Here is a 16,683-nt window from a genome sequence, read left to right on the forward strand (position 1 = left end):
AGTGCAACAGGCCCCTTCCCCAGAAGATCAGCGAGAACATCCAGCTAAAACCAAGTTTCTGATCAGAGAGAACGGCAAAACTCCCTTGAACACTAGGGGAAAATAGTATATAGAATTTATGCTTTTTTTTTTTTTTTTTCAAAATTCTGTAGTTTTTCAATTAATTTTTTCCACTATCCTTTTTATACCAATTTCTTATATTATCAACTCTTTTTTAAAAAAATCTTAAATTTTCATTTTTACACTTACATTTTATTCATTCATTGTATTTAATTTTATTTTTGTATTTATAAGTTTCTCTTTCTTTGCAGTTTTGAGATGCACTTTCTTTTAACAAACAGACCAAAATACACACAGGATCCAGTGTGTTCCTCTGTTTTGTTCACCAATTGGATTATATTCTCTCTTTTTAATTAAAATTTTTTGTTTGTTTTTTGGGTCTCTTTTGATTTGTCTAGTGTATATTTTTCTGGGGGCTGATATTTCCATTTTAGTACTTTGTTCTTCTGTTCACCTGTTCTCCTCTGGACAGAATGACAAGAAGGAAAACCCACTTCAAAAAAAGAGAATGAGAGTACTGACTGCCAGGGACCTAATCGGTGTGCGTATAAGTAAGATGTCAGACCTAGAGTTCAGAATACCAATTATAAAAATATTAGCTGGGCTTGAAAAAAGCATAGAAAATACCAGAGAATCCCTTTCTGGAGAAATAACTAAAATCTAATCAAGTTTAAATAAAAAGGCTATTGAGATGCAATAAAAAGTGGAGGCTCTAACTCTACTAGGATAAATGAGGCAGAAAAGAGAATTAGTGACATAGAAGACAAAATGATGGGGAGTAAAGAAGCTAAGACAAAGAGAGATAGACAGTTATTGGATCATGAGGAGAAAATTTGAGAGGTAAGTAATGCCATAAGGTGAAACAATATTAGAATTATTGGGATCCCAGAAGAAGAGGGGTAGAGAGGGGCAGAAGGTATTTGGGAGCAAATTCTAGCTAAGAACCTGTCTAATCTGGGGAAGGAAACAGGCATTCAAGTCCAGGAGGCACAGAGAGTCACCCTCAAAAATCAATAAAAATAGTTCAACACCTTGACATATAATAGTGAAGCTTGTAAATCTCAGAGACAAAGAGAAAATCCTGAAAGCAGCTCAGGACAACCTTTACCTTAACCTAAAATGGTAGAAACATTAGATTGGCAGCTGACCTATGCACAGAGACCTGGCAGGCCAGAAGGGACTGGCATGATATATTCAGAGTGCTTAATGAGAAAAAGATGCAGCCAAGAATACTTTATCCAGCCAGGATGTCATTCAAAATAGGAGAGAGAAAAAGCTTCCAGGACAAATAGCAGTTAAAAGAATTTGTGATGGGTGCCTGGGTGGCTCATTGGGTTAAGCCTCTGCTTTTGGCTCAGGTCATGATCTCAGAATCCTGGAACTGAGTCCTGCATTGGGCTCTCTGCTCAGCAGGGAGCCCCCCCCCCCCCCCCGCCCCACCTGCCTCTCTGCCTACTTGTGATCTCTCTCTGTCAAATAAATAAATAACATCTTAAACAAGAAAAGAATTTGTGATCACTAAACCATGCCTGCAAGAAATATTAAAGGGGATCCTCTAAGTGAAGAGAGAGCCCAAAGTAACATAGACCAGAAACAGTGACTTTACAGGGAATACAGTGGCACTAAATTTGTATCTGTCAGTAGTTACTCTGGTAGATGGGCTAAATGCCCCAATCAAAAGACACAGGGTATCAGATTGGATAAATAAGCAAGACATATCCATATGCTGTCTGCAGGAGATGCATTTTAGACCCAAAGCACCTCCAGAATGATAGTGAGGGGGTGGAGAACATTTATCATGCTAATGGACATCAAGAGAAAGCTAGGGTAGCAATCCTTATATCAGACAAATTAGATTTTAAACCAAGATTGTAATAAGAGATGAGGAAAAACCACTATATTATAAATAAAGGGTCTATCCAACAAGAGGATCTAAGAATTATAAATATTGATGCCCCTAACATGGGAGCAGCCAATTCTATAAACCAATCAATAACAAAATTAGAGAAACATATTGATACTATTACAATAATAGTAGGGGACTTTTTTTTTTAAGATTTTATTTATTTATTTGACAGAGAGAAATTACAAGTAGATGGAGAGGCAGGCAGAGAGAGAGAGAGGGAAGCAGGCGCCCCGCTGAGGAGAGAGCCCCATGCAGGACTTGATCCCAGGACCCTGAGATCATGACCTGAGCCTAAGGCAGCGGCTTAACCCACTGAGCCACCCAGGCGCCCAATAGTAGGGGACTTTTTAAAAAAATCTTTTTTTTTTTAAATTTTTTAAAAAATTTATTTATTTGACAGATAGAGATCACAAGTAGACAGAGAGGCAGGCAGAGAGACAGAGGGAAGCAAGCTCCCTGCTGAGCAGAGAGAGCCTGAAGCGGGGCTCGATCCCAGGACTCTGGGATCATGACTTGAGCCGAAGGCAGAGGCTTTAACCCACTGAGCTACCGGGTGCCCCAATAGTAGGGGACTTTAATACCCCACTCACTGCAGTGGACAAGTCATCTAAACAGAAGATCAAAAAGGAAACGGGCTTTGAATGGCACACTGGACCTGGTGGACTTCACAGATATATTCAGAGCATTCAGAGCATTCCATCCTAAAGCAACAAGTCCACATTCTCCTTGAGTGCATGTAGAACATTCTCCAGAATATGGGTCACAACTGGTACCGAAAGATTGGGGTCATTCCCTGTGTATTTTCAAACCACAGTGCTTTGAAACTTGAACTCATTCACAAGAGGAAAGTTGGAAAGAACTCAAATACATGGAGGCTAAAGAGCATCCTATTAAAAATGAATGGGTCAACCAGGAAATTAAAGAAGAATTTTAAAAATTATGGAATTATAAAAAAAATGGAAAGAAATGAAAACGAAAACATAACTGTTCAAAATGAAACACAACAGTTCAAAATCTTTAGGATGCTGCAAAAGCAATCCTAAGAGGCAAGTATATAGTAGTAACAAGCCTTTCTCAAGAAACAAGAAAGGTCTCAAATATACAACCTAACCTTACACCTAAAGGAGCTGGAGAAAGAGCAGCACATTAAGCCTAAACCCAGTAGAAGAAAAGAATTAATAAAGGCTAGAGAAAAAAATCAATGAAATAGAAACCAAAGAATAGTAGAGCAGATCAACAAAACTAGGAGCTGGTTTTTTGAAAGAATAAATAAGACTGATAAACCCCTGGCCAGACTTAACAAAATGAAAAGATAAAGGACCCTGATAAAATCTTGAATGAAGGAGGAGAGATCACAACTAACACGAAGAAATAAAACAATTATAAGATCATATAATGAGCAGCTATATGCCAACAAATTAAGCAATCTGGAAGACATGGATGCATTTCCAGAAACATATAAACTATTAAAACTGAAACAGGAATAAATAGAAAACCTGAATAAACGCATAATTGGGAAGGAATTGAAGCAGTAATAAAAAAATCTCCTGACAAACAAGAGTCCAGGACCAGATGGCTTACTAGGGGGATTCTACCAAACATTTAAAGAAGAATTAATACCTATTCTTCTGAAGCTGTTTCAAAAAATAGAAATGGAAGGAAAACTTCCAGACTCTTTCTGTGAGGCTAGCATTACCTTGTTCCTTAAACCAGACCCCAGCAAAAAAGAGAATTACAGACCAATATCTTTAATGAACGTGGATGCCAAAGTTCTCACCAAGATACTAGCCAGTAGGATCCAACTGTACATTAAAAGGATTATTCACAATCTCACAAAACAAACTGAGGGTTGCTGGGGGGAGGGGGTTTGGGAGAAGGGAGTGGAATTATGGACATTGGGGAGGGTATGTGCTTTGGTGAGTGCTGTGAAGTGTGTAAGCCTGGTGATTCACAGACCTGTACCCCTGGGGATAAAAATATATGTCTATAAAAAATAAATTTAAAAAAAATTACACTGCAAAAAAAAAAAAATTATTGACCATGACCAAGTGGGGTTTATTGCTGGGCTGCAGTGTTGGTTCAATATCCTCAAATCAGTCAATGTGATACACTACATTAATAAAAGAAAGAACAAGAACCATATGATATTCTCAGTAGATGCAGAAAAAGCATTTGACAAAGTAAAGTGTCCTTTCTTTATTTAAATTTTTAAAAAAGATTTTATTTATTTGACAGAGAGCACAAATAGGCAGATCAGCAGGCAGAGGGAGAAGGAGAAGCAGACTCCCTGCCAAGCATGGAGCCTGATGCAGGACTTGATCCCCAGACCCTGGGATCATGACCTGAGCTGAAGGCAGCTGCTTAACTGACTGAGCCACCCAGGCACCCCTAAAGCATCCTTTCTTGATTAAAACTTAAGTGTAGGGATAGAGGGAATATACTGCAGTATCATAAAGCCATATATGGAAAGCCCACAGTGAATATCATTCTCAGTGGGAAAAAACTGACAGTTTCCCCCCTAAGGACTGGAACATGGAAGGGATGTCCACTCTCACCACTGTTCTTCAACATAATACCAGAAGTCATAGCCTCAGCAATTAGACTCCTGAAACAAAAGGCATTTGAATTGGCAAAGACAAGTCAAACTGTTACTCCTTGCAGATGACTTGATACTTTATGTGGAAAATTTGAAAGACTCCACCCCAAAACTGCTAGAACTCATTCAGGAATTCAGCAAAGTGGCAGGATATAAAAATTATTGTACAGAAGTCAGTTGCATTTCTATATGCTAACAATGAGCCAGAAGAAAGAGAATTTAAGGAGTTGATCCCATTTACAGTTGCACCAAAAAGCAGAAGATATCTATAGGAAAAAACCTACCCAAAGAGGCTATGGATAGTAACTGAAAATTATAAAACACTCATGAAAGAAATTGAGGGTGACACAAAGAATTAGAAAAATGTTCTATGCTCATGGATTGGAAGAATAAATATTGTTAAAATGTCTGTGCTACCTAGTGCAATGTATACATTCAATCCAACCCCTGTTAAAGTACCATTAGTTTTTTTCATGGATCTTGAACAAAAAAATGCTAAAATTTGTTTGGAACCGGAAAAGATCCTAAATAGCCAAAGGAATGTTGAAAAAGAAAACCAAAGCTGGTGACATCATAATTCTGGACTTCAAGCTCTATTACAAAGGTGTAATCATCAAGACGGTAAGGTACTGGCACAAAAACAGACACCTGGATCAGTGGAACAGAATAGAGAACCAGAAATGGACCCTCAACTCTATGGTCAACTAATCTTTGACAAAAGGGGGAAAATATCCAACAGAAAAAGACAGTCTCTTCAACAAATGGTATTGGGAAGATTGGACAGCCACATGCAGAAGAATGAAACTGGACCATTTCCTTACAACATACACAAAAATAGACTCAATATTGATGAATGACCTCAATGTGAGATAGGAATCCATCAAAATCCTGGAGGAGATCACCAGCAGCAACCTGTGTTACCTCAGCGGTAGCAACTTCTTGCTAGACATGGCTCCAGTGGCAAGGGAAACAAAGGCAAAAACAACTCTTGGGACTTTATCAAGATAAAAAGCTTTTGCACAACAAAGGAAACAGTTGACAAAACCAAAAGACAACTGACAGATGGGAGATGGTATTTGCAAATGTCTTATCAGATAAAGGGCTAGTATCCAAAATCTATAAAGAACTTACCAGACTCAAGACATGAACAGACATTTCTCCAAAGAAGATATCCTAATGGCCAACCAACACATGAAAAAGTGCTCCACATCACTCAGCATTAGGGAAATACAAATCAAAACCACAATGAGATATCACCTCACACCAGTCAGAATGGCTAAAATTAACAAGTCAAGAAATGACAGATGCTGGTGAGGATGTGCAAAGAGGGGAACCCTCTTGCACTGTTGGTGGGAATGCAAGCCACTCTGGAAAATAGCGCAGAGATTCCTCAAGAAGTTGAAAATAGAGCTACCTTATGACCCAGCAATTGTACTACCAGGTATCTACCCCAAAGATACAAATGTAATGATCTGAAGGGGCACCTGCACTCCAATGTTCATAGCAGCAGCATCTACAATAACCAGACTATGGAAAGAGCCCTGATGCCAGGGCGACAGATGCATGGATAAAGAAGATGTGGTATATGTATATAGTGGAATATTACTTAGGCATCAAAAAACGAAAATCTTGCCATTTGCAATGACGTGGGTGGAACTAGATGGTATTATGAAAGTGAAATAAGTCAATCAGAGGAAGACATTATATTATCTTCCTCATAAGTGGAATTTAAGAAACAAAACAGAAGATCATAGGGGAAGAGAGGAAAAAAAGAAAATGATGAAATCAGAGAGGGAGATAAACCCCAAGAGACTCTAAATCATAGGAAATAAACTGAGGGTTGCTGGAGTGGAGATGGTGGAGGGATAGGGTAACTGGCTGATGGACATTAAGGAGGGCATGTGATGTGATGAGCCCTGGGACTCTTGACAGGTCCCCTGGGTGGCTTAGTTGGTTAAGCCTCTGCCTTTTGCTCAGGTCATGATCCCAGGGTACTGGGATCGGGCCCTGCATCAGGCTCCTTGTTCAGCGGTGAGCCTGCTTCTCCCTTCCCCTCTACCTCTGCCTGCTGCTCAGTCTTCTTGTGCTCTGTCAGATAAATAAAATCTTCAAAAAAAAAAAAAAAAAAAAAGACTGATGACCTCTACTGAACTCTACCTTGAGACTAATAATACATTATATGTTAATTAAATTTCAATTAAAAAAACCATAAAAGATAGACATCCTCCTTCCCCAACAAAGAATATAGTAATACTGGTTCTGCATCATTTTGTTTTTGAAACTGGCAGTTATAGAGCTTATGAGGAAATGTATGGAGCCTTAATTTGAGCCTTTCTGATGTGGTACAGGCAAAGTTTTCTTCTAGTAAAAAAAAAAGCTTTATTTCTTCTTGGACGTCTTTAGGATCTTGCTGAAAAGGCTTTGTTTTAAATGAAAGCAGAAGGGAGACGTAGCAATTCTGAGAATGTTGCACTTTTTGTTCACATGCATTCTTAGCTCATTAGCCCAGTTCCCTTGGGCTACTATTACCTGAGTTTATTTGTGGTCTCAGGGGACAATGAGTGGCAGTGAATCCAAGCACCAGCTGTTTCACAGTCCTGCTGTATTTCTCCTCCTTCATTAATGTGAGAGGTAAATGCCTTCATCTCCTTTGTAGTTAGAATAGAATAGAAAGTCTGTAGCACAGTAAGAGAACAGTTAGCTTGCAGTGGAATAAAAAAATCCTGTTAAGTAAATTGTAACCATAAATTTTATGGTTTAAATCATTGAAAATTATCAGTTAAATCCCATTTTGTCCGGAGGCTAAACTTCTTTGTAATTGTTGGTCAGGCCCTTTTGGAATCAGTCATGCTTTATTTCCAAACAAAACCCCGAATTTCACTTAAAAAATAAAAAAGACTCTTGTTCATATCATCCTCTAGTGTGGGTCATTCGGCTGCTTTTAACCATTTCAGAGCTTGGGCCAAAGCTGCTTTTATCATGTGATTTTACCATCTATTCTAGCCTAATGGATGGGAAAGAGAAAACATGTAGATTTCATATCTACTTTTTTTGGTTTTATTTGCTTTTTAGTGAGTTGATTATTTTAGATTACACTTATAAGTGATATAATGAAGTATTTGTCTGTGTCTGACGTATTTCACTTAGCATAATATTCTCTAGATCCGTCAGTGTTCTCAACTGGCAGGATATTCTTTTTTGTGGCTAAAAAACGTTCTCTTGTATCCTGTCTTTTTTACCTATTGGTAGGTATTTAGGTTGCTTTCATGTCTTGGCTGTTATGAGTAATGCTGCAGTGAACATGGGAATACAGACACCCTTTGAGCTTAGTGATTTCATTCCTTTATACTTAGAAGTTGGATTCCTGGATCATACAACAGTTCCATATTTAATTTCTTGAGTAGCTTCCATACTGTTTTCCATAATGGCTGTATCAGTTTACACTTCCACTTGTAATGTATAGGGGTTCCCTCTTCTCCACGTTCTCACTAACACTTGTTAGCTTTGTTTTTAGCTTTTGTTTTTTGTTTTGTTTTGTTGTTTTTGGGTAATTTCCATCCTAGCTGGTGTGAGATGATATCTTACTGTGGTTTTTATTTGCATTTCTTTGAGGATTAGTGAGCTCACACCCACTTTTAACTGTGAGTGACATCTGCCACTTCTGCTCATCTTATTGGCAACCACTAGCTATGTGGCTTTAACCTAACTGTAGAAGGATGGGAAATATAAGGGGGTCTGTGGACAGATGGATTAGTGATCTATGGGTCATTGGTATGTATTGTTCCCAGTGGTGATGGCAAGGTGAACATAGGCTTCAGAGTCAAGCCAACCACTGCTGGGAAACCTTGGTTTTCATGGTGAAAGGCATATAATAAATAAGTTCCATTTCTACTTCCTTCTACTTCTAAAAATGTATATATTTTTTTAAAATTTTTTAATATTTTAATATTTTATTTATTTATTTGACAGAGATCACAAGTAGGCAGAGAGGCAGGCAGAGAGAGAGGAGGAAGCAGGCTCCCTGCTGAGCAGAGAGCCTGATGTGGGGCTCGATCCCAGGATCCTGGGATCATGACCTGAGCCGAAGGCCGAGGCTTTAACCCACTGAGCCACGCAGGCGCCCCTAAAAATGTATATTTGTGACCACTGACAAAGAATAGCTATATTTAGACTACAGATAGAGGCCTTTGGAGCTTGACATATTAAAGAAAATATTTTTGAAAATAATGGAAAAGAGGGGTGCCTGGGCGGCTCAGTCAGTTAAGCAAGCATCTGCCTTTGGCCCAGGTCACGATCTCTTGGTTCTGGGATCGAGTCCCACGTTGGTCTCCCCCTGCTCAGCAGGGAGTCTGCTTCTCCTTGTGCCTGCCTCTCTGCCTACTTGTGCTCTCTATCAAATAAATAAATAAAATCTTAAAAAAAAGAGAAATTTACATGTATATATGTATATATATATGTATATATAATTTATATATATGTATATATAATTTACATGTATATATACATGTAAATTTCTTGCAATACATGTAAATTACATGTAAAAATATATATACATGTATATATATATATATTTATGTATTTAAGATTTATTTATTTATTTTAGATTGAGAGAGTTCTCATGTGAGTGGGGATGGGGACAGAGGGGTGAGTGAGAGAATCTCAAGCCGACTCCAGGCTGAGCTCGGAATCTGATGGAGGACTCCATTTCAGGACCCTGAGATCATGACCTGAGCCAAAACCAAGAGTCAGACACTCAACCCACTGTGCCACCCAGGTGCCCCTTGGAATGAATGCTTATAAAGAATGATTAATATAAATGGATTTTAAGAAGAACAGACTAGACTTTAAAAATAATTACTCTCTCTCTCTCAAAAAAAGAAAAAAAATAGTTTCTCTTTCCCTAAATACTTTATGGATGTTTCCATAATTTTTTTCTTGAACAATTTAACAGCTTTTCAGTGGAAAGGATCCTCTCCTCGCCTCTCCTCCTCTCCTCTCCTCTCTTCTCTGTCAAGCTAACCGATTTTGGGTTCTGTGCCCAGATCACCCCAGAGCAGAGCAAACAGAGCACCATGGTGAGAACTCCATACCGGATGGCACCAGAGGTTGTGACACGGAAGGCCTATGGACCTAAGGTTGACATCTGGTCCCTGGGAATCATGGCCATTGAAATGATTGAAGGGGAGCCCCCATACATCAGTGAAAATCCTCTGAGAGCCTTGTACCTCATTGCCACCAATGGGACCCCAGGGCTTCAGAACCCAGAGAAGCTGTCAGCTTTCTTCTGGGATGTTCTGAACCGCTGTCCTGAGGTGGATGTGGAGAAGAGAGGTTCAGCCAAAGAGCTGCTGCAGCATCGGTTCCTGAAGATTGCCAAGCCCCGGGACGCCTGGGTGGCTCAGTTGGTTAAGCAGCTGCCTTCGGCTCAGGTCATGATCCCAGCGTCCTGGGATCGAGTCCCACATCGGGCTCCTTGCTCCACAGGGAGCCTGCTTCTCCCTCTGACTCTTCCTTCCACTCTGTCTACCTGTGCTCGCTCTCACTCACTCTCTCTCTGACAAATAAATAAATAAAATCTTAAAAAAAAAAAAAAAAAAAAAAGATTGCCAAGCCCCTCTCTGGCCTCACTCCACTGATTGCTGCAGCAAAAGGGGCAGCCAAGAACAGTCACTAAAACCACGCTTACCCCAGCCTCATTGTGCCAAGACTTCTGTGAAATAAATGCTCATTTTAGAAATTCAAAAAAACCCCCCAAAACAAAAAGCCTCTCCACTCCTCTCCCTTCCCCTCCCCTCCCCTATCTTCTCGTCCATTCTCTTTTCTCTTTTATCTGTTTCTTTTTTCTTTTCTTTCTTTTTTATAAGTGCTTTACATGAGTGGCTGGTAGGTTGGAAATAATTTTCTCAATAATGTAAACTGAAAGTAAATATTTGCATGTGTCAAATTTAATTCCTTTTTCCACCAGCCGAGTCATGTCTTCTGGTTCTAACTCCTGTGTTATAATGTCATTTGCACTGTCTCAGTCTTTTACTTTAGTCTTTTGCTACTGGTGTTTTATAAAGGAGCCTTTTTTTTTCTTAAAGATTTTATTTGTCAGAGAGAGAGAGAGAAAGAGAGCGAGCGAGTGTGCACACACAAGCAGGGGGAGCATCAGGCAGAGGGAGAAGCAGGCTCACCGTTGAGCAAGGAGCCATATGTGGGACTTGATACCAGGACCCTGGGATCATTACTTGACCTGAAGGCAGTCATTTAACTGAATGAGCCACCCAGGCAGGCATCTCGGCAGTAGACTTTTGTTTTCATAAATATCTTTATATCGCAGAATTTGGGCGAATACAGTAGGTGACTATAAGTATTTGTATAATAGTTAATTATCTGATAATTATTAGTTGGGAAACTTTACTATTACTTTTTCACATCTACATTGTAATAGTTAATATGGGTTAATAGTAACCCTGAGACACTTACAGTCATCCTGTGTTTCGTTTTTTGATTAGTTGAAAGTTTTGGACATTCATAAAGTACGTGAGATAAAAGCTGATGTGGAATTTGATTAATGAAAGGCACACTGTTTGTACACCTGGCCGGATTGAAATAAACTGTTTTACTAAGAATATATATTTTGTTTCTCACCCCTCACAATATTTTTCTTAGGCAATAGAGATTTTGCTAAGGATGATCCTTTGGAGTTTAAGTCTCACCAGTGGTTTGGAGCATCTGTGAGATCAAAACAGGACAAAATTTTGGTAAGTCTTTTGGTTATTTCCTCATAGGTGGGTTTGTCGATTTATGTGGATACACCGAAGATTTTATGTTTGAAAGCTGATATTAAAACTCAGTGTGTTCTGGAGCACAGTGCAAGATGAGATAAGATAGCTCTGATCCAAGGTCATCCTGTCTGCGGATCCCATCTATACCGCCCTTCAGAGACTTGGGTTCTGCTCCTTTCCACCTTCATGCCTACCTTGTTCCTTTCTCCTGGCCCTGTTGATGCTTCCCATCAGTATGTTTCTCTCCAGCCAGGTTTAGGACTGGTGGGTTATGATTCATCAAACACACGAACACCTCCTCTCTTTAAAAACACAGCAGTGTTCCCTTTGCCTCGTCTCCACTGCCGTGCTTCATTACGTTGCTCCTCTTTTCAGAAACTTTTTGAAAGTCTTTTCTACAGTCACCATCTCTACCTTCTTCACGTTCTCTTCCCAACCACTGTAGTCGGGCTCAGGCAGGCACGGCCAAAGTCACCTTGGCTCTCAGGTCACTGAAATCGGTGTTTTCTTATGTTTCTTGTCCTCTTAACACCATTCACTGAGGTCAGTTAGCCCATTTTTTTGAAATGCTTTTCTTCCCTTGGCTTCTGGAGCACTGTATTTTCCTGGTTTTCTCTCATTCAGTTGCCTGCTTCTTGCAGCCTCCTTTTTGCTCAGTCTCTAGATGTTGGGTTATTCCCAGGCTGTGTTCTGGACCCCTGTCTTCTCTAACTACACCTTTTAGCTGTCTGTTCCTATCCTGTCTCATGGCTATTAATAGAACCCATATGTCATAATCCCTAAATCTATCATTCTAGCTCTTAATTCTCCTTGGATTTTCAGAGTCATATTTCCTCAGAGTCGTATTTCCAAACTAGCTGTGTGGCATTTCCATTTGGATATCTTGTATATTACTGAAAATGAACATGGCCAAAATAGAACTCTTTTTACCCACTATCAAAAAGAAAAAAAAACACAGGGATACCTGGGTGGCTCAGTCAGTTGGGCATCTGCCTTTGACTCAAGTTGTGGTCTTAGGATGCTGGGATCAGGCCTGTGTCAGGCTTCCTGCTCAGTGGAGAGCCTGCTTCTCTCTCTCCCTCTGCAACCCGCCCTGCTTGTGTTCTGTCTCTCTCTCTCTGAAATAAAATAAATACATAAATAAATAACAATTAAAAAAGGAAAAATACAAAGATAACTGTTTCCATATAAAACCTTCCCACCTCGTTTAGAGGCATGACTCTCCACCTCATCCACCAGCAAGCCCTATCAGTTTGGCTTTGGGAATATATTCCACATCCATCAGTAAGTCCTCACCTGCACTATTTCCACCCTGTATGCAGCCACCGCCATTGCCTGCCTGGGTTATGGCAGAGGCTCTCCTCCTCTTTCTGCTTCCTTTCCTGCCTCAACTGCAATCCATTCTCCATGGGAGGACCAGAGGGAATCAGAGCATTTCATCTTCTTGATTAAAACAGTTAAGTGATTTTCTATCACTCTCAGAGGACAAATCCCTGCTGCTTCTGGTTTAGGAGCACCTCCATAATCCGGTCAGTGGCTCTTCTCATGCCACCTCACACGCTTTAGCTAGACTGGTCTTTGTTCCTTCCAGATGACTGGTCAGTGCAGTTAGTATCACAGTGTTTTTGTTCCCTCTGCCGGTCTTATGCTCATCTTGTTGATGTTCACTTGGCCAACTCCTTTGTCATTCTGATTTCAGCTTTCATTTCACTTCCTCAGAAAGCCTTTCCTTGTTTTAATTATCTGCATTGTTTTCATTTCTGCTTTTAAAAATCCAGTTGTGGGGCATTAGGAAAGAATTCGTCTAGGAGCTGCAATTTCAAAGGAGTTTTAATGGATGTGTCCAGTTGGAAATGAAGGATGGGGTTGAGAGTGGGGGCACTCTAGGCAGAAAGCACAGAAGCAGACATAAGCAGGAGGAGCAAATAAATAATCTGTGTATGTGAAACATCAAGTTCATGTAGAGAAGTAGCAATAATTGTCTCCTTTCACCTTTTTCAAGGTAGATATAAAATAACCTGCTATAAATTTCTGCAGTGTTTGTGTTAATGTTTTGCTTCAAAAGAGTATTACAAAGAGTTAATTGAACCTTTTTCCAGCAAGTTAAATGTTCATTTTGGTAAATTACTATGTTATTAAAATACGCATTATTTCACTGCTTGTACATGATGTTAAAATCTGTAACACCAAAAACAAAAAGGTCATTATTTGGAAAGGAGGTAAAATAAGCACTCTGAAGTCTTTCTTCTTTTTCTTTTTCTTTGTTTCTTTCTTTTTTTTTTTTTTTTAAGATTTTATTTATTCATTTTCCAGACAAAGAGAGAGTGCACACACAAGCAGGGGGAGCAGCAGGCAGAGTGAGAGGGAGAAGTACACTCCCCACTGAGCAGGGAGCCCAATGTGGGACTTGATTTCAGGACCCTGAGATTGTGACCTGAGCCAAAGGCAGATGTTTAATGACTGAGCCACCCAGGCATCCCTATTTTTTCTTAATAACAAATTACTTGCTTTATAACTTCAGGGTATATTCTACATGCATGAGAATGTTATTTAGTTAAAACATTAACTTGATTTGTGACCATCAGCCTAGTGCATAATATCAAGATAAATGCTATATGAAATAGTTTTGGTAACTATTTTGAAAAGGAATATGTGAGGAAAGTACTTTTTAAATCTGTATCCACTGTGGTAATAAGGAATTCTTGGTATAAGACAAGTTTGATTAATTTTTATTAATGCTTAGAAAGTGTTTTTGAATTCTAGAGTAATACAGATTGTCTGAAATGCTCAGTTTTTCAGGGAATTTTTATGTTGTGGACTATCCCTTTTGATTTTAGGCCTGTGCCCCGCTCTACCACTGGAGGACTGAAATGAAACAGGAGAGAGAGCCTGTTGGAACATGTTTTCTTCAGTATGGAACCAAGACTGTGGAGTATGCCCCATGTAGATCAAGTATGTGTAGGAAGTTGTACCAGCTTTTAAAAGAGGGTTGGGAAGCCTACTTTGTTACGTGTGTGTGTGTGTGTGTGTGTGTGTATTAAAAATTGTAGATATATTGTGTGTGAGCCAAAAGATGTTCCATTGAGCTTCTCTAACATAGATGTGGGACTCCTATATAAAAGATTCTGATGCAATAGATCCTCTGTCAGGCCTGGGTACCTTCCTTTTTAGGAAAACTCCACAGGGCAATTTCATAAGAACTAGAGTTTTATATTAATAATGGTGTTAAATGTTAAAAAAAAAAAAAAAAAAGTCTTTAAAAAGAGCCAGAGTTTATATAGAAAGGTGAAGCATTGAGCTCAGGACTCCTATGTTGGAGTTTTCCTCCATTAATTTTTTTTTTTTATTAAAAATTTTTTTTGAAAGATTTTCTTTTAAATAATCTTTACACCCAACCTGGGGCTTAAACTCACAACAGCAAGATCAGTAGTCATATGCTCTACCGACTGAATCAGCCAAGCGTTCCTGAATTTTCTTTCTTTTAAATCAGAGTTTCTCTGTTCATCTTTTATCAAGCTTACTCCTCTTTTGATGGTTGAAAAGATCTCACTTTGTTGTCTAATATTATTTGAAATTTCATATGAAATTCATATTTTGATTAAAGGTGATTTTGAGCACTTATAGTTTTGATAGTGCTTTTCCAATGGAGATTCCAGTTCTTTTTTTTTTTTTTTTAAGATTTTATTTATTTATTAGAGACAAAAAGAGAGAGAAAGAGCACGAGCAGGGGAGAGAGGCAGAGGGAGAAGCAGACTCCCCACTAAGCTATGTGGGGCTTGATCACAGGACCCTGAGATTCAGACCTGAGCTGAAGCCAGATGCTTAGCCTACTGAGCCACCTTAGACTGATACTTTTCTTTGTTCCATTGGTCACCAGATAGTTTGGTAGAGGGAATTAATAATAAAAGTACAACATGTAAGACTGTTAGTGCTAAAATTCTTTTTTTTCCATGTTAGTTGACTTAGGACACCAGGCCAAAGGAATTTTTCAGTCTTCAAAATTCTAAGCACTTAAACCTTCAGGAAATTGCAAATGATTTTTATTAACACTTACTTCTTAATCCACCAACTTTACCCTATTTGTTGTAAGTGAGAGGTACACATCAAAAGAATGATACCTCCAGAACTGCATTATTTATGAGGATAGGCCAGAAAGCATACAGACCAGAGGAGGCTGGCAGCCCTACACTCAGTGCTTGATGTCATCTGTATCATCACCTTTGTGTTGCTGTCTTGGTCACAGGACTCCTGTCTTTGTGGTATGTGGAACATGCGAGAACTAAATTCATGTTTTGCTGTATTGCAAAGATGTTCCTGTTATGAAAAGATAATCTTATAGCTATGAGGAATGAGCTAACTCTTGCATGCCAGGTTTGTAACTTCCCACTTACATGATGGACTGACCTACAAAAATCACCCTTATTCACACATGGTAGGTGTGGGAACTGAGATTAGGATGATTACAAGTAATTTTTTTCCCAGATCTTATAGTAGTGAGTAGTTTTGTTTTTTTTTTTAAGATTTTATTTATTTATTTGACAGACAGAGATCACAAGTAGGCAGAGAGAGAGGAGGAAGCAGGCTCCCTGCTGAGCAGAGAGCCTGATCTGTTTGTTTGGTTTAGACACAGAAATTTTACATATCGGCACAGAAATTGTAAAGTTGTTTTCAGCCTTATTTTCTGAAGTATTTAACATCCAAATCAGGTCACAAAACTGGCTTGTGAGCCTCTTTTCGTAAATAAAATTTTATTGGATTACTGCCCCCCTCCGCCCCAATTTGTTTACATGCTGTGTATAAAGGGAGAGCTGAGTGGTTGCCACAGTGACCATATAACCCCTAAGTCTAAAATAGTATCTGGTCCTTTACAGAAAAAGTTTGTTGATCCCTGATCAAATAATAATACCTCAAATCTTTGAAAAAACAAAAGAATGACTTCAAAAATCAAAGTGAATGCCCTTCTTCCTAATAAATCTGGCTTTCAGTTTCCCCTGATCATTGTACATGCATGCTTTTTGGTGTAACCTTTGCGATATGAAGTTACCTACAGGCCCAGATTACAAGGGGCAACATGACCGCAGGAAAAAAAAGTGCTCAGGAAAGGGAATCTGAGAACCTGGGTTATATTCTCACCTTTTGTCAAAAACCTCCTGTAGCTATGCGTGATTTACTTAATCACTCTGGGCCTTTGTTTTCACCCTTGTTAAAAACACAGATTTGGATAACAGACTTTAGAGGTGCAGTTTTTGTATTTTGTATTTTCTTCATGCTTCATTAAATCATGCAGACAATGACTGATTTTACATGCCAAGTTTGAAGGGCTGCGTTGTTAATTGATAACTTGGCTTGTT

At 39.1% G+C, this 16,683-nt stretch overlaps 1 protein-coding gene across 1 annotated transcript in view; it reads left to right on the forward strand.

Moving 5' to 3' along the window:
* The window catches only part of ITGAV (integrin subunit alpha V), a 103,174-nt gene that overhangs the window by 33,972 nt on the left and 52,519 nt on the right, over positions 1-16,683 (forward strand). The window contains exons 3-4 of the mRNA XM_059394306.1: positions 11,217-11,308; positions 14,170-14,284. Of these exons, the coding sequence (XP_059250289.1) occupies positions 11,217-11,308; positions 14,170-14,284 (207 nt within the window). The remainder of the gene's footprint in view (positions 1-11,216; positions 11,309-14,169; positions 14,285-16,683) is intronic.

This window comes from Mustela nigripes, chromosome 3, assembly GCF_022355385.1.
Source record: "Mustela nigripes isolate SB6536 chromosome 3, MUSNIG.SB6536, whole genome shotgun sequence".
NCBI classification, from domain to species: domain Eukaryota; kingdom Metazoa; phylum Chordata; class Mammalia; order Carnivora; family Mustelidae; genus Mustela; species Mustela nigripes.